Here is an 18,187-nt window from a genome sequence, read left to right on the forward strand (position 1 = left end):
ATTTTTTATTGATTAAGTTATTACATATGTGTCCTTATCCTCACATTACCCCCATCCCCCCCACTCATGCTCTCATCCCCTTGTTGTCTGTGTCCATTGGTTTGGCTTATATGCATGCATACAAGTCCTTTGGTTGATCTCTTCCCCTTACCCCCACCCTCCCTTACTTTCCCTCTGGGGATTGACAGTCTGATCGCTGCTTCTCTGTCTCTGGATCTGTCTCTGTTCATCAGCCTAAGCTTTTTATTTTGATGTAGTCCCATTTGTTTATTTTCTCTTTAGTTTCCATTGCCCTAGGAGCGGTATCGGTGAAGAAATTGCTTTGGCATATCTCTGAGAAAATGCCAAAATGCCTGTGGATTCCTCTGGTATTTTTATGGTTTCCTGTCTTATGTTTAAGTCCTTTATCCATTTTGAGTTTATTTTTGTGTATTGTGTAAGTTGGTGGTCTAGTTTCATTTTTTTTTCATTATCTGTCCAATTTTCCCAACAACATTTATTGAAGAGACTCTCTTGACTACATTGTATGTTCATGCCTCCTTTGCCAAATATTAATTGAGCATATTGGTTCGGGCCGATTTCTGGGCTCTCTATTCTATTCCATTGATCTATATGTCTGTTCTTGTGCCAGTACCAGGCAGTTTTGAGAACAGTGGCTTTGTAATACAGCTTGATATCTGGTATTGAGATCCCACCTACTTTGTTCTTTCTCAGGATCGCTGCAGCTATTCGGGGTCGTTTTTTGTTCCAGATGAATTTTTGGAGAGTTCGTTCTAGATCTTTGAAGTAGGCCATTGGTATTTTAATGGGAAGTGCGTTGAATTTATAGATTGCTTTGGGCAGTATGGACATTTTAATGATGTTGATTCTACCAATCCAAGAACATGGTATGTTCTTCCATCTCTTTATGTCTTCCTCTATCTCTTTTTTCCGTGTATAGGTCTCTTACCTCCTTAGTTAAGTTTATTCCTAGGTATCTTATTTTTTTTGGTGCGAATGGTGAATGGGATTGCTTTTTTAGTCTCTCTTTCTGAAAGTTCACTGTTCGTGTATAAAAATGCCATGGATTTTTTGGCATTAATTTTGTATCCTGCTACACTGCCAAATTCATTAATTAAGTCTAATAATCTTTTGATTGAGTCTTTAGGGTTTTTTATGTACAATATCATGTCATCTGTGAATAAGGACAGTTTTACTTCTTTTCCAAGTTGGATGCCTTTTATTTCTTCTTCTTGTCTGATCGCAGTGGCTAGTACTTCCAGGACTATGTTAAAGAGGAGTGGCGAGAGTGGGCATCCCTGTCTTGTTCCTGTTTTTAGGGGAAATGGTGTTAGTTTTTGTCCATTGAGTATGATGTTGGCTGTGGGCCTGTCATATATGGCTTTTATTATGTTGAGGTATGATCCTTCTATTCCCACCTTGCTGAGAGTTTTTATCAAAAATGGGTGTTGAATTTTGTCAAATGCTTTTTCTGCATCAATTGATATGACCATGTGGTTTTTTTCTTTCAATTTGTTTATGTGATGTATCACGTTGATTGATTTGCGGATATTGTACCATCCTTGCATTACTGCTGGATCCGATTTGCTAGAATTTTGTTCAGGATTTTGGCATCTATGGTCATGAGAGATATTGGCCTGTAATTCTCTTTCATTGTGTTGTCTTTATCTGGTTTTGATATTAGGGTGATCCTGTTGCAGCGGTTCTCAACCTGTGGGTCGTGACCACTGAAAATACATCCTGCATATCAGATATTTACATTATGATTCATAACAGTAGAAAAATTACAGTTATGAAGTAGCAACAAAAATAATTTTATGGTTGGGGGTCACCACAACATGAGGAACTGTATTAAAGGGTCGCAGCATTAGGAAGGTTGAGAACCACTGTAGCATCTTTAAAACCAGGTAAAACAGTCACAGGTTTAGGATGGCGAGTTGACCTTCCTCCCTAGTGCCAATTTGACTTAATGGGCAAGAGCCTTCTACCCAGCCTAGTTAGCTTATTTATTTTTAGACTTTGACATGAAAGGGAAATAAACTATCTTTTTTTAGTCACCATTTTAAACTTTCTTTAGTAAGACAAGTTTGCCTTTAATTCATATAGCAGGTGCCTTCATCTTATAAACAGCACCTATTGTCATTACCATTTATAGAAAGGAAATGGAAGCACAGAGTTCATACAGCTCATGAGGACTGGAAGTGAGGTCAGCCTCAAGCATCTTGGCATAATTGTCGGTGTCTATTGCCTCTTGTATTGATTATCAAGCTCACTTTTGACTCTGAGATTCTCTGGGGCGGTGGTCCTAATTTGTGCCCGCTCTGCGCTTATTGGGAATTCAAATGTGCTTGAGCTGAGTGAGGGGTAGGGAGCGCTTGAGGAATTGGAGTCCTAATGAAAGGAGGTGGAGAGGACAGCTTAAAAGTCGATTCCCTGGCCTGGGTGCACAGTGTGACCCCCAGGGCAAGAGACTGGGGGCAAGAGCTAAGTAACTTGATTCTGCAAGCGAGACTGTGAAGTACGGAGGGCATTATTCTTGGCTCTGGTCTTTACTTTTAGTCCTGGCTGCTTTCAAAAGAGCAATGGAAATACCACCTCCCAGGAAGCCATTCCTAATCCTGGAGCGAGAACCAAGCTTCTACATCTATTACAGTATTTTGTACATCTTCCTGTCTTGGACATTCACTTCATCTATTTTAAATTTATCAAATGCTATTTACTGTTATAGGCACCTATTTTTGACCAACACAGAAACAATGAACCAATAAAACATCAAGCAAATTAAGGGCAAAGGCCATGCTCTAATTATATTTTTACTTCCATTCTGCCTGTCTTTACTATAGTTCTCAGAACAATCTCTCATGAAGAGTGAGCGCATATTCAGTATCTATTGGTTCATTAGGCCTACCGAGGCCCAACTGCATGATAAACAAGTGCAGGAATTCAGGACCCAAGCATGGAGCAGCGTCATAACAGGGGTGATAGACGGTTGAGGGGGGATGGACAAAAAGAGTTCTTAAGGTGTTGAGCAAATAGAGACCATTTCAAAGGACTCAGAACTTAAAGGTGAACTAATCAAGATGTTAGTGGTTTAAATGATGTAATTTGCATGGGTGTGTGAGAGCTAGAAAGAAAGTCCAAAATAATCCAAGATTAGGAGATTTGGACAATTTGGGGCAGTGGTTCTCAACCTTCTTAGTGCCGCGGCCCTTTAATACAGTTCCTCATGTTGTGGTGACCCCCAATTTCATTGTGACAAATTGAACATAATGAAAGCATAGTGATTAATCACAAAAACAATATGTAATTATATATGTGTTTTCCGATGGTCTTAGGCTACTCCTGTGAAAGGGTTGTTCGACCCCCAAAGGGGTCGCGACCCACAGGTTGAGAACCACTGATTTAGGGAGACATGGAAAAAGAGACTGTTAAGAACCTGTTGCCATATGTTTGGTTTCATCGAGGCAACAAAGGCTGTACTTCCTTAAATGAGCAAGCGTGTCTGGAATTTGCCTGAGATTTTTCTCTCATTTCCCAGCAGTCACTGTAAACAACCTGAAGCTGGTGGGAGATTGCAGAGGAGAAAATAACTTTAAAAGGAAAGAAGTCTGAACCCTCTGTAGAACTTTTAGGACAGTTAACTGCACACTCTCTGGTTGGAGACGCCTGCGTCAGTGTGGCCCCACTGTCCTGTGTCTGAGCTCAGGGAAGGATTTCCAGTAACTCATGCATCTTGGGTTCTTTTTAAACTATGGGGTGAGTTGTGCACTTTCCTAAAAGCCCAGCTTTCTTCTCAAAAGACAGATACTGAACAGACTGCCATCCTTCCATCCTTTCCCTCTTACCTGAGAAGATCTGAGCAAGAAGGAGGAGGACAGCAACCATTAAGAGAAAGATTCTCATGGCACCAGGCATCCGTGGAGAGAGGCCGCACCCAACTCTTCTAACAGGAGAGTTAGAACAAGTGCGACGGCTCTGAAAGGACAAGAAGTCAACTCGGGTTTGCAATGTTCCTTAAGAATCGACTGTCCTGAATGCCTCATTAAACAAGGTGTGGGCTGACAAGTCAGGCTTTACCTACGTCACGTTTATGGGAGAGGAAGGCCGGGAACCCTGTCTTCCTACCTGGAACGCTCGCCTACGTCTCTGCCGAGGCATCTCCTGCTTCTCCCTCAAGCCCCATCTCAAGGTCCACCACCTCCATGAGATCTACAACCACCATTGCTTTTCTTCCTACCTAAGATTTTACATGCACCGTACCCTCTGTGCTTTAAGGGCAAACACACAGCACTGGTTAAAATAAAGTGAGGCTCGCCAGAACTCAGCGGGGTCAGCGCAGGTTCAGTCTGGCCCTGTCCATGCCAATTGCATTTTCTGGTTAGACAAGAGAACCTCACAGACATCTCACAGATAAGCAAGATACTGGTTTTCCAAGCTTTCTGGGGGTATCCTGGCAAGTTTTAGTTTATTTCCTCCTTTTTCTAAATGTCAAGAGAGTCTTGGTTCTCATTCTATTTGAATAGCATTTGTCACTTTGCCATGAAATATAGCATGCTATGTTTATATGCTCTTAAATATTAACTTCCAAAAAACTCACAGGCTCTTCAAGTTCTCCCTGAACTCCTGGCGCATGGACGCATGTATAATCCCCCTTCAGTCCTGCTGTGTGTGAAGACCACACACACACACACACACATACACCCCCCCCCACACACACACACACACACACGGCTGTGAATTCTGCACTGCCTTTTGTTGTTGTTTTTCCATGAATACCTCTTGGGAAATGTTTCCAGTAGTTTACTTATTTATTTTGCTGCTAATTTGAGCATTAGCAGGTAACTCACAAGTCTGGAGGCCGTTTTTGTTGAGGGTAGCTGGAATTTTAGACCCTTGTGGTAGCTAAGACTCCCTCGGCTTGTGGAAGTTGCCGCAGTGCTCCGTGACATTTCCTGAGTGCGCGTGTCTGCCCCGCGCCCAGTCCTATGGCTCCAGAGCAGCGCTGCTCCTCAGCGCAGTGACTGCCGATGCCCGCCTGCCGGGATGTTCTCGCTTCTGACCACACGTGGACAGCCGGTCTGCTTGGCACTGGTTTTCTGTATCACAAATGTGGGAGCGCCAGTATCAGGAATTCAGTGTTTGTCTTATTGGAACTTCTCATCATCCTTTCGCTGGCAAACCACATTTGAAATCTATCTGCATCTCTGCAAAGTGTCAGAATTATAGTTTGGCTACATAACAGGTTTTATGAACACCTTTTGGGGCTATAATCATTTAGAACTCCCCAGAGAAGCCATCTGCTCTGGGTTTTACTGGTAGTGTGTGAGATTTTTTCTTATTGCTGGTTCATTCTCTTTACGTGTCAAAGGTCTATCCAGATTTTTTATTTATTTTCCAGTCCATTTTGGCATTTATGTTGAAGGGTCCCAAATTCTGCCATCCTGACGTTGCCTTTTTGGAATATTGGTTTTAAGCTGTTTCTCAAGAAACAGTCTCATAAAGAACCTTTGGCCCTTCCCACCTCCCTGCCCAGGAGGTTCAGACAGAAACACCTGCTTCCGAAAGAGAACCTTAGGACACCCTACCTACGTCGGGGATTGAGGTGGAAACGGGGCTTCGGGCCATTAAGAAGGAATTGACCCAGATAAAACAAAAAGTGGATTATCTACTGGAAAGCCTGGAAAAAATTGAAAAGGAACAGAGCAAACAAGCAGACTTGTCCTTCTCATCCCCAGTAGAGATGAAGAATGAGACAGAAGAGGAGCAGACCACCAGCTCCCTGAAGAAAGATGAGACTGATGTGAAGATGGAGTCCGAGGGGGGTGCGGAGGATTCTGCTGAGGAGGGGGGCCTACTGGATGATGATGATGATGATGAAGATCGGGGGGTGACCAGCTGGCGTTGTCCAAGGATGATGAAAAAGAGGCCGAGGAAGGAGAGGATGACAGAGACAGCGCCAATGCGAGGATGACTCAAGCACATAGTGGGGTTTAGAAATGTTGTCCCACTATTTCTTTATCTAGGTGCTTGTCTAAGATCAAAATTTTCACCAGATCCTCGCCCTAGTGCCTTCAGCACATGCTCACTGTTCGTCCCTCCCATGTCCATTAATTCATATTGCCCTGCGCTAGTCCCATTTTCACTTCCTTTGATGCTCCTAGTAGTTATGTTAAGTCTTAACCTGTAATTTTTGCTTTTAATTTTGATGCCTCTTTATGAGTTAACAATAAAAAGGATGCATGGTTTTTATCAACTGTCTCCAAAACAATCTCTTGTTATGCAGGGAGCACAGTTCTTTTCATTCATATATGAGTTCAGTAGTTGCTTCCCTAACTGCAAAGGCAATCGCATTGGTTGAGTAGCACCTGAGAGCAGCTTTGAGTTAGAGGTATGTGTTTTATACCCCATGTAAGAGTGCTCAACACAAATGTAACAACGTATGTTTGTGAATGGGAGTTGGCATGTCAAATGCATCCTCTAGGTAAATAATTAGTGTAATAGTTTTAAGATTTGTTTTCTAAAGTTGATACTGTGGGTTATTTTTGTGAACAGCCTGATGTTTGGGACCGTTTTTTATATCAAAATAAACACATCCTTATTAAACCAGGAAAAAAAATGTTACCATACAATTGTCTGTCGTATTCCCTGATAACACATTGTGTGTGTTTCTAGGATTTAAAAAAAATATTAATGTATAGTTTGCATATAATAGTATATAAGTTTCAAGTGTATAACATCGTGATTCAGCATTTATCTGATACCTTATGATGTGATTACCACATTAAGCCTAGTAATCAGCTGTCACTATGAAAGTTATCACAAGATTACTGACTATATTGATTTATTCTTGCATAGATTCAAGTGCTATGTTTTTCTTCTTTTCATTCTTTTCCATATATGATATATTTGTAATCTAAATCTATATTTGTAAGTAAATAATATATAAATATAGGAATAATATATTTAGAATATAAAATAACACGAATTATATAATGTATAAATTTTCAACAAAACTACAGACTTTCTTCAGATTTCACTAGTTTTCCCACTCGTGTCCTCATTCTGCGCCTGGATCCCACTTTCCATGGTTGTCACATCTCCTGAGTCTCCTCAGGTCTGTGACAGTTTCTCAGAGGTTTTCCTTTAAATATGTTTTTATGTTTTATTTTTTTGAGGTAGAGAGAGGAAGGGAGGGGAGGAGGAGAGACATCAATGTGAGAGAGAAACATCAACTACTTGCCTCCTGTATGCACCCCAACCAGAAATCAAACCCGCGACCTGGGTGTGTGCCCTGACCAGGAATCAAACCAACAACCTTCTGGCAATGATGCTCAACCAACCGAGTCACACCAGCCAGAGCAACTGTCTTCATTTTGCATGACTAATGATTTCAAGGAGGACTGGTCAGGTATTTTGCAGGCTATCTATCCCTCCATTGGGTTTGTCTGATGTTTTTCTCAGGTGAGACTGGTATTACGAGTTTTTGAGATCACAGTGGTGGCCTTCTCATCATATCCTGATAACACTTTTTATTTTGGTAAGAACAGTAGTCATGTTCTCTCTCTCTCTTTCGTTTCTGATTTTAGTGATTTCGGTATTCTTACTTGCTTTGTCCTTGGTTAGTCTAGCTACAGGTTTGCCTATCTTGTTGATCATTTCAAAATAACACACCGACTTCTGGTTCTGTTGACTTACTTTATCATTTTCTTAGTCTCTATTTCATTAATTTCTACTCTAATCTTTATTATTTCCTTTCTTCTGCTTGCTTTGGCTTTACTTATTTATTTATTTATTTTTGCTTTGGGTTTAGTTGGCTCTTAATTTGTAGCTTCTAAAGTTTATTGATTTGAGGTTTTTTTCATACAGGCATTTGTGACTATAAAATTTCCCCTAAGCATTGGTTTAGTTGCATCCCATAAGTTTCAGGATTTACTTTTTTGTTTTCATTCATCTTGAACTATTTTCTATTTCTCTTGTGATTTCTCCTTTGACTCGTTATTTATTGCAGGGGGGGGGTGGTTAATCACCACACATTTGTGACTTTTCCAAATTCCTTTCTTTTATTCTCTTGTGGTTGGAGAACAAATTTTCAATTCTTTTAAATTTATTTTGGCCTAACATATGGCCCATCCTGGAGAAATTTCATGTAAACTTGATTGAGAAGAACATGTACTTTGCTATTGTGTGGAGTATGCTGCAGATGTCTGTGAGTCTAATCGGTTTACAGTGTTGTTCAAATTTCATTGTTCCTTACTTATCTTCTTTCTAGTTGTTTTATCCATTATTAAAAGTGGGAGATTGAAGTCTCCTACTATTGTTGTTGAATTATCTATTTTTTCCCTTCAATTCTGTCAGTTTTCACTTCACATATGTTAAGGTTCTGTTATTAGGGGCGTATCTATATACTAGAGGCCCAGAGCACAAAATTCATGCATGGGGGCCTCCCTTCCATGGCTGCCAGCTGCCAGCGGGGGCCTTCCTTCATTGTACACTGCCTCCTGGTGGTAAGCACATGTCATAGCAAGCAATCAAACTCCTGAGGGGACACTTTGCATATTAGGCTTTTATATATCCTATATAATATAACCCTAATATGCAAATCAACCGAACGGTGGAATGACCGGTCACTATGATGCACACTGACCACCAGGGGGCAGACACTCAGAAGCTGCCCCCTGGTGGTCAGTGCGCTCCCACAGGGGGAGTGCCGCTTAGCCAGAAGTGGGGAGTGGGCCTAAGCCAGCAGGTGGACATACCCCGAGGGATCCCGGACTGCAAGAAGGCACAGGCCGGGCCCCCCCCCCGTGCACAAATGTCTTGCACTGGGCCTCTAGTATAGATATAAAAGGCTAAGTGACCGAATGACCAGTTGACTGAACAACCAGTAGAACAGTTGCTATGACATTCACTGACCACCAGAAGGCTGCCCCTGGTGGTCAGTACACTCCCACAGCAGGATTACTGCTCAGCTGACCAACCCATCCCGGTGGCCCACCAGCCCCGCGGCAGCCACTCACTCCCTCAGTGTCCTGCAGGTTCAATCTCCAGAGAATGGGCCAGGCACTGATGGACCGGCGCTGCCAGCATGATCCCGACAGTGCTGCCGACCTCCTGGAAGTCGGCCTTGGGCACCATGGCCACTTCCCCTTCCTAGATGCTCCGCGAAAAGAAACTATATAGCCCTGACCAGTTTGGCTCAGTGGCTAGAGTGTCAGCCTGCGGACTGAAGGGTCCCAGGTTCGATTCTGGTCAAGGGCATGTACCTTGGTTGCGGCCACATCCCCAGTGGGGAATGTGCAGGAGGCAGCTGATTGATGTTTCTCTCTCATTGATGTTTCTAACTCTCTATCCCTCTCCCTTCCTCTCTGTAAAAAAAATAAAATATATTAAAAAAAAAAAAGAAACGATATAAGAGTGGCTGCCAGGTGGCTCCCTACAACCGGTGTGAACGTCAGCGGGATGGATCCAGATCCTGGGCCGGCAAGGGCATCCCACAGCCCATCAAGAGGGCCAATCACATCCTGACCACCGCCCCCCTCCTCTGGATGGGCACCAGACGCAGGGCTCAGGGCTGGTGAGCGCTGCTGCTGCGATCCTCTCCCGATCGGGACTGACTGGGCACCAGCCTGTGGCAGGTGCAGCGGGGCCGGGATGAGCGGGGGCAGCAGGCAGGAGCAGCAGATGGCGTTGGACTGCTGGTTTCAGCCCAATCCCCGCAGGCCACCCCGAGGGACCGCACCCATGCACGAATTCGTGCACCAGGCCTCTAGTATCTTTATAATTATTGTTTCCTTGATGAATTTAATCATTATTATAAAAAGTTCCTCTTGTCTCTGGTAATGATTTTCTCTTCGAGTATATTTTGTTTGTTATTAGTATAGCCACCAAATCAAAAGTGTGCCTCTTGTGCACAGCATATAGTTGGATAATTTTAAAGATTTTTTTCTGACAATTGCTAATTGGAGTGTTTAATTAATTTTGCATTTAATGTCATAATTGATAAGGTGGGGTTTAAATCTGCTTTGCTCTTTGTTTTCTAAATGTCATATCTTTTTTGTTCTTCTGTTACTTCATTATTGCCTTCTTTTGTGTTTAACAGATGCTGTCTGGTTTACCATTTAATTCCTTCGTTATTTTTATTTTTTATTAATCCTCACCCAAGGATATTTTTTCTATTGATTTTTTTAAACAGAATTGTAGGGAGGGGGAGAGACAGAGAGAGAAAAATCGATGTGAGAGAGACACATCAATTGGTTGCCTCCCACACACATCCCAACCCGGGAATCGAGCCTGCAATGGAAGTATGTGCCCTTGACTGGAATCAAACCCTCAAACCTGGGACCACTGAGTCTTCAGGCCAACTTTGTCTCCCCCCGACCCTCATTTGTGCTGTTAAAAAAAGTCAAATAGTTTTGAAGTCTGAGAGTGATGACCTTGCCTTGGCCTCGAAGGAGAAAAGCTGCCACTTAATGGAGCAAGAGCCAAGGGCCTGGCATTCTGCTCTCAGTGGTGGTGGCTGCTGGCAGACGGCAAGGAGCAGTCACCTGCACGCAACTGAACCTCCCAACGGCCACAGGGGCTTGGAAAAGGGCTCTTGCCTCCGATGACATCAACGTCCCAGCAAACACCGCGATTTTAGTCTTGAGACCCTGAGCCGCACAGGCCCAGACCTCCGACACCCAGAGTGTGAGATGCATGTGCTGCTCTACTTTGCTAACTGGGTGGTGCTCTGTTGTCACTGAGAAAAAGAAAAGCAGTATTTGGCTGGGGAAGCACATGTGTGCGTTCTTTCAAGGATCCTGTATGACGCACGACATTGCTCAGTTTCCTGAAGAATGAATATTCTTTCTGGTTGATCTCTTATGAAGCTCCTTCCACTCCTCTCTCCCAGGGCTACATCCTAAAATCCCTTACTGCTGGGTCCCTTTGCTTAATGAGTCACATTCCTGGGGGTTGTCCGTTTAGGATGGTTTCAGCCCAGTGACCTTGAACAGCATTCACTTGGTCCATGGGAATCACACCTTGCCCTGCCTGATATACTCTGTTGTTGGATTTTTTTTCTTGTCCTGCCGACCGCAGCCAGACCTCCTTGCCTGCATATACTTTCAGGTGTGAGTCAGGCATGAACACCAGGGCATGGAGTTCCCCAAGGACCTCCTTGAAGCCCATCTCATAGGATTGGTGTAAAACTGGAGGTTTTCTCACCCTTGAGGGGCAGAGCGAAGTCACAATCACAGGGCATCAGCACATTCTCCAAAGAAACCTTGTGCCCTGCCTTCTTTTGCTTTCTGTCACACCCTTAGGTATGCATAAGATTCAGTGCTTCTAGTCACAATTGCTCTGCTATTCTTGCATTTGGGTCCAGTACCTTAATTGGGCGTGTGGGAGTTAATGATGCCTAATGTTTTATCCACTACCTCTTGAGAATTCAGCCCAACCTGATCAATCCTGCTTTATAGGCATCTTCATTCCCTTCCAGTTATTGAGAGGGGGCTTGGAAATGAAACCCAGAACCAAGAAGGGGTAACAGGGATTAGCATAATCATATCATTGACACAAGTTCAACATTCAGGTACATTCCGTGCTGAATATTTTAAATTGATCTCTAACATTGTCATTCACCGGCAAGAAGTAAAAAGCCAAGTTGGGGCATAGACATTAACTGAGTTGGTGTGAGTTGTTTTATAGAAACCCCGTAAGCACTAGAATCAAGAAAGGACAATATGTTGGCCTACCAGGAGCTGGTGTGGGTACAATGCATTTATTGGATTCCATAGAAGTAGAACTCCATAGATGTTTTCCTGTTTTGTGAGAATTGGTGCATGTAGGCAGATACGCAGAATGTGACAGTGGTGTGAGCGTCCTCTCCTGGTCTGGCTACCACCTTGAGGAAAGGTCCACATCTCTGGGTCTCCATTTCTTCCAATATAAATGGAGATGGTGACAGACACCTCATGCAGAGATCTTGAGTCATAGGAGGAAGAGCTTCCTCAGGTATTAGACACTCTACTAATACATAGTGGTGGTATCTGATTGAAATCCGGAGCCACTTATGTCTTCAAGCTATCAGGTACTCACTTTTTTCAAGATAATCTTTAAAAATAAGCGAAGATGCGGTACATTTACACAATAGAATACTATGCAGCTGTAAAAAGGTACCTCTTGCCCTTTGAGACAGCATGTAAGGACCTGGAGAGTATTCTGCTGAGTGAAATAAGCCAGTCAGAGAAAGACAAGTAAAAGGTGATCTCACTCAGATGTGGAATCTAAGGAACAAAATAAACTGATGAACAAAATAGATCCAGAGACACAGAAGCATGGAACCGACTGACAAATCTCAAAGGGAAGGGGAGGGGGGGGGAGATGAAAGTAACCAAAGAACTTCTATTTGTAGATGCATAACCCATGGACATAGACAATAGTGTGGTGAAGGCCTGCAGCAGGATGGGTGCAGGGTGGACAAGGGTCAATGGGGGAAATGAGGACTTTCAACAGCAAAGATAAATTTAAAACAAAAGCGAAGAAACAAAACAAGGGGGGGATATGAAGGGCCCTGACCCTCGCGCACTGCGTGACTGTGTTACGCCACATCACCTCCTTGACCTTCTCTGAGTGGCCAGGGCTGCTGCAGAGGCGGGCGAGCGCTGGGCTGACTCACTGGATCCTCCGTCGGCAGCAGAAGAAGTTCAGCTTGCAACTTCCGACCACCTTCTCATCCTCAGTGCACACCTTCCTGCACTTGCCCCGCCCCAGCCTGCATGGCTCACAAGCAGCAAACTCACCTACACGGAGAAAGAGCTGCTCACGTCCCTTTCCCGGACCCTGGAGGTGGGGAAAAGGTCCACGGCCACAAAAGGGGAGGGTTTGTATTTATGATTATAAAGGGTGTTTTCAAGAACCAGTGGGGATTTTTCAAAGAGCTCTGCTTTTTTCAAAATGGAGTTGGAGAGAGTTCATTTTTAAGCCACAGGGAGGTGCTATCCTGGTCCTCCCTGTGTTTCTAACCTGCCTGGTCAAAAGGGAGCATCATCAACACACGCGTGTACAGGACTGTCCCTGGCACACCTGGCACTGCACACAGGCTGTGGCGATGATGGGAGGGACACCATGGAGTGTTAAAAGGTTCTTGGTGGAGGAGTTAAAGACTTCGGTTCAGTTCTAATTTGCGTCTTGTAATGGCCACGTGTCCTCAGGAAATCACTGAACCTCAGCCTTCTCAGTTGTCACATGGATGTGCTACAAATACCAGTCGACGTCTACATTGTTTTAATGGTGAAATGGAACAAGTTATGTGAGAATATTTTGCAAGCACTACTCACTCAATTAGCTCTTTTTATTGGTACTTTAAGCAGAAGGTTTTGGGGTTTTTTCTTACTAGTAATCTTCACCTGAGGATATTTTTTCCATTGATTTTTAGAGACAGTTGGAGGGAAGGATGGAGAGAGAGAGAGACATTAACTGGTTGCCTCCCCCGCCCTGGTTGCCTCCTGCTCACACCCAACCAGGGCTGGAGATTGAACCTGCAACCCAGGTATATGCCCTTGACCAGGAATCAAACCCGAGACCCTTTGGTCCATGGGCTGATGCCTAACCACTGAGCAAAACTGGTCAGGGCTAAGCAAAAGGTTCCCTGCATGAGAGAGTCCAAGCTAACCTGCATGGCCCAGGTACGGAGTGTCTTTGCCACAGAAGGAACATTCCTGTGCTCATCTAGTTCTCAGGGGGCAGCACTGATGTTGGGACCCCTTGTTTTCTTTCCTAATCACCACCCTCCTCCCAGTGACCTCAGAGCACAGTGAGCATCACAGGTTGGCATCACCATGCAGTCCTCCCCCTGCTCCTACACAGCTCAGTTCCCACCTTCAGGTTCTTCAGTCCCCATCCCCCTGGTGACCTGCCTCATCACCTGCTCCTCACTCTCTGAGGACTCTCAGCAGCACACCCAGCTAGAGTGGCTCCATGCCTGGGGCTCCGTCCTATTCCTTTCCCTCCGGATCTCCTGAACACTAAACCAGCGATTGTATTCGTGCTAAGTGTCGCTTACGTTGTATTGCAACTTACTGTGCTCGTTGGCGACTACCTCATTTGTCCATTTGTGAGGTCCACAGTCCAATCCTCAGCCTTTGCTCTAGCAAAGCCCAGACTCTTCTCACCCACTCTTCCTCTTGAGGTGCACTCATCATACCTGGTGACAAGAACTCCGCTCGCCTCTAAAACAAAGTCCCTGTCACTTGGCTTTTAACCCACTCCGACTGGAAGTGAGGGGAGACAAACACTAAAGTTCTGGGGGGGGGGGGCCGTCTGCCATGAGCAGGTGCCACCAAAAGCCTCCTGAGAACAGTAGGAAGAAAGGACCAGTGTCTTCCTTCCCTGCATGTCCCCGCTCTACAGCCAACTCTGGCTCCGAGAGCCTCCACTCAACAGCTGGATCTGACTCCTCGATGCCTGGCTCACGTCCAGATCCTCATTGTATTATCTTCTCCTCCTACATCCCTTCCTCACTGGGGTCTCCTGCATTCGCCTCTGTCGTCTGTCCCTGCTTCTGGACTCTCCCACGCTCTTCACCCGGATTGGCCGATGGCTGTGCTTTGGTGCCTCCGCCTGTTCTACTTCCCGAGGCAGGAAAGAAGCAGCACCTTCAGCCCTGGAGTCAGACCAGACAGGAGACGAGGTGGCTTTCCTCATCTGAGCTGCTCGTTGGGATGCGGGATTCCCTCCAGGAGCTCAGTCACTGCAGAGCTAGGGGCCGTTCTCCCGCCATCACCTGGGGACCCTCTCTGGGTGTTTGCCTGCAGGGCTTATATCCAGTTGGTACCCAGAGGTGCCAGCACAACGATTCTGTATGACAGCATCTGCACTTCTCAGGCAGCAGACGGTCTGATTGCCCAACGCCCGTGCTGCGGTGCCACCCCTGCTTAAGAGTACCGTTGGGCACTGTTCTATCTGGTTGAGAATCACAGAATTAAAACTTGACTTTGATGTCCTCCGGCAAAGCCTAACTTAGCACTTACTATTTGTGACCCTACCCCACCCCACCCTCCAGGCAGAGTTATGTAACATCCCATCTATGTCTCTGCTTCATTACATGTAAAACTAGTGGCCCGGTGCACGAAATTTGTGCACTGGGGAGGGAGGGGTTCCCTCAGCCCAGCCTGCACCCTCTCCACAGGGATTGGACCTAAACCAGGGGTTGGACATCCCTCTTGCAATCTGGGACTTCTGGCTTCTAACTGTTCACCTGCCTGCCTGCCTGATCACCCCTAACCTCCCTTCCTGCCTGCCTGATCACCTCTAGCTGCCTCTGCCTGCTTGCCCGATCTCACCCCAACTGCTCTCCCCTGCCAGCCTGATCTTGCCCCCAACTGCTTCTGCCTGCCTGATCACCCCAAACTGCCCTCCCCTGCTGGCCTGATTTCGTCCCTAACTGCTCTCCCCTGCTGGCTTGATTGCCCCTAACTGCCTCTGCCTCGGCCCCCACCACCATGGCTTTGGAAGGAAGTTGGATGTCCGGAAGATGGCCCGTTGACCTGGTCTAGTTAGCATATTACCCTTTTATTACTATAGATAGATTATATGGGATAGGATTGCTAAAATGGGAGGGGGAGCCTTTTACAGCAGGAGGAGATGCTCTTGGCAGACAAAAACACATAATCCCTATATCTGGACTGATAGCCAGCCATATGCACTATACTGCCAAACCGGTCATTAAAAAATTGAACAACTTTCTAACACCTTACACCAAATAGCTGTTGCCCTTAAAACCCCTCCTCAGCCCCCACCTTGGGGTCTGCCTTTGTAGTTCATCCCGATTAGGTTCTGATTGGTCGGCTTCTATGCCAGTGAGTGTCTCTGGGCCTGATCAAAGAGGCGGGGCTGATCAACAGCTGCCACTGAGGCTGCAGATCAGACCCTGCCTCTCTCTCTCTGCACGCCTCTCTCCGGGCCTAATCTGCAGCCCCTTGGCAGTCAATGCCCCCAGCACTGACTTCTGGTGTTAGGTCGAGCCTTAGGTCCTTACAGACCCTGGCTCTTTACTTATATAGATGGTGGTTGTAATAGTACCTACCACCTAGGGATGCCTCTATTTGATATGTTTTTATTGATTTTTAGAGAAAGAGGAAGGGAGAGGGAAAGAGAGATAGAAACACTGATGAGAGAGAAACATTGTCAATCAGCTGCCTCCTGCACCCCCCCTTTTCTGGGGATCACCCTCCCTACTGAGCCTGCAGCCCAGGCATGTGCCCTAACCAGAAATCGAACCGGTGACCTCTTGGTAGCTGGATTGGAGCTCAACTCCTGAGCCATGCCAGCCAGACCTAGGGAGGTTTTGAAAATGAAATGAGATAATCCACAGAAAGTAGTTAATAGACTGCCCAGTGCACAGTAAGTACTCAATGACTAGTATCAGCCTTAATTTCCTCACTCTGAAAATCTGTCTAAACATTTTTAAATTCTGTTTGCAATTACCCCAGAACATTTCTTTCTATTCTGTGTATAATATATGCTCTCTTCCTGTAAAGTATACACACACACACACACACACACACACACACACACACACATCAGTGGGCTATTTGTTAAGAGCTCTCTGTCATGGAGTGTTTGTTGAATAATCCTTTCTCCCTCATAGGCCAGTGACATGCATTTGGGACACACTTTACTGGATTCAGGAAAGAGCCTAGAAGCGATGGATAAGCATGTCCCAGAGCAGTGCTAATGGGCTGGTTCCAGCTCAATCCTGTGACCTTGGTTTAGGGATCACCGTGAGTGTAGCCACCAGGTCCAAACCAACATTACAACCCAGTAACAGAGATTTCTCGTGAAATAGAAAATCCAAATACGGTTCTGGGACCAAGAGGAAAAAAGAGAAGCATGAGTGGGAGTTCGGGCAATTCTATTTTTACTGCTCTCTCCTTCACCTCCTGTGTCCAGGAATCAGAAATAGCAGACAGGCCAGTGTTCTTCAAAGTGAAACTACACACAAAGGGTTTAACTCACCTCCAGGGAATGGCTGGGAATACTCGAGTCCTGCCCGGGACCCTAAATTCAAAGCAAAGCACATTTTGAAAATTGAAATCAATGCAGGGAACAGGGCTGTAGGAAACATACTCCAACCCCACAGATCTCCTTCCTGTCAGGGGCAGCAGGACACAGGGATGCAGATTTATTCTATTTCTGAAGCCTAGCCCTCCTGGTAACCAGGAAGAAGTTAAAAAGAAGAAGAAAAGAAGAAGAAGAAGAAGAAGAAGAAGAAGAAGAAGAAGAAGAAGAAGAAGAAGAAGAAGAAGAAGAAGAAGAAGAAGAAGAAGAAGAAGAAGAAGAAGAAGAAGAAGAAGAAGAAGAAGAAGAAGAAGAAGAAGAAGAAGAAGAAGAAGAAGAAGAAGAAGAAGAAGAAGAAGAAGAAGAAGAAGAAGAAGAAGAAGAAGAAGAAGAAGAAGAAGAAGAAGAAGAAGAAGAAGAAGAAGAAGAAGAAGAAGAAGAAGAAGAAGAAGAAGAAGAAGAAGAAGAAGAAGAAGAAGAAGAAGAAGAAGAAGAAGAAGAAGAAGAAGAAGAAGAAGAAGAAGAAGAAGAAGAAGAAGAAGAAGAAGAAGAAGAAGAAGAAGAAGAAGAAGAAGAAGAAGAAGAAGAAGAAGAAGAAGAAGAAGAAGAAGAAGAAGAAGAAGAAGAAGAAGAAGAAGAAGAAGAAGAAGAAGAAGAAGAAGAAGAAGAAGAAGAAGAAGAAGAAGAAGAAGAAGAAGAAGAAGAAGAAGAAGAAGAAGAAGAAGAAGGAGTGTAGTTGTTCCCTCTTAGACAATTCCACTGAAAGTTCAAGAAATTCCTGTAAGACGCACAGGGGGGAGCTGACCATTACTCCCAGTTTTAGGGTGGTGCATAGAAGAATCATCCCATTTTGTGCTCTGCCCCATCGAAATCCCAGCCTTTCTCCTTTACCTGATGGACATTGAGCCAAAATGAAGAAAAAGACAAAGACAAAACACAGCATCTTCCTGCTCGGGGCCATTGCTGGCAGAAGTGTCTCCACATCTTTGAGGGGACAGGAGGCCCACTTATATCCGAGAACCAAGCGCCCTGCTCTTGGGCAGTGAAGTGAATCAACAAAGAGAGCACAGGGACATGCTCCATTTCCCCGGTTCAAGAGCAGACAGGATGGGGGACAGCCCTCAGCCTCCATCAAGCACTCTGCTCC

General features: G+C 45.0%; 2 protein-coding genes across 2 annotated transcripts in view; both read right to left on the bottom strand.

The window, feature by feature from the left end:
* Nucleotides 1–3,915, bottom strand: part of LOC102244491 (beta-defensin 107A-like) — a 7,457-nt gene extending 3,542 nt beyond the window's left edge. The window contains exon 1 of the mRNA XM_005861720.1: nt 3,846–3,915. Within this exon, the coding sequence (XP_005861782.1) occupies nt 3,846–3,915 (70 nt within the window). The remainder of the gene's footprint in view (nt 1–3,845) is intronic.
* An 8,739-nt stretch (nt 3,916–12,654) lies between these two features.
* LOC106725325 (beta-defensin 12-like) lies at nt 12,655–18,001 on the bottom strand. Its single transcript, XM_014536044.1, has 3 exons — nt 17,932–18,001; nt 16,999–17,040; nt 12,655–12,782 (listed from the first exon to the last, which is right to left on the bottom strand). The coding sequence occupies exons 1-3, from the start codon at nt 17,999–18,001 to the stop codon at nt 12,655–12,657; spliced, it is 240 nt and encodes a 79-aa protein (XP_014391530.1).
* Nucleotides 18,002–18,187: the final 186 nt, after the last annotated feature.

The sequence above is a fragment of the Myotis brandtii genome, unplaced genomic scaffold, assembly GCF_000412655.1.
Source record: "Myotis brandtii unplaced genomic scaffold, ASM41265v1 scaffold1557, whole genome shotgun sequence".
NCBI lineage: Eukaryota > Metazoa > Chordata > Mammalia > Chiroptera > Vespertilionidae > Myotis > Myotis brandtii.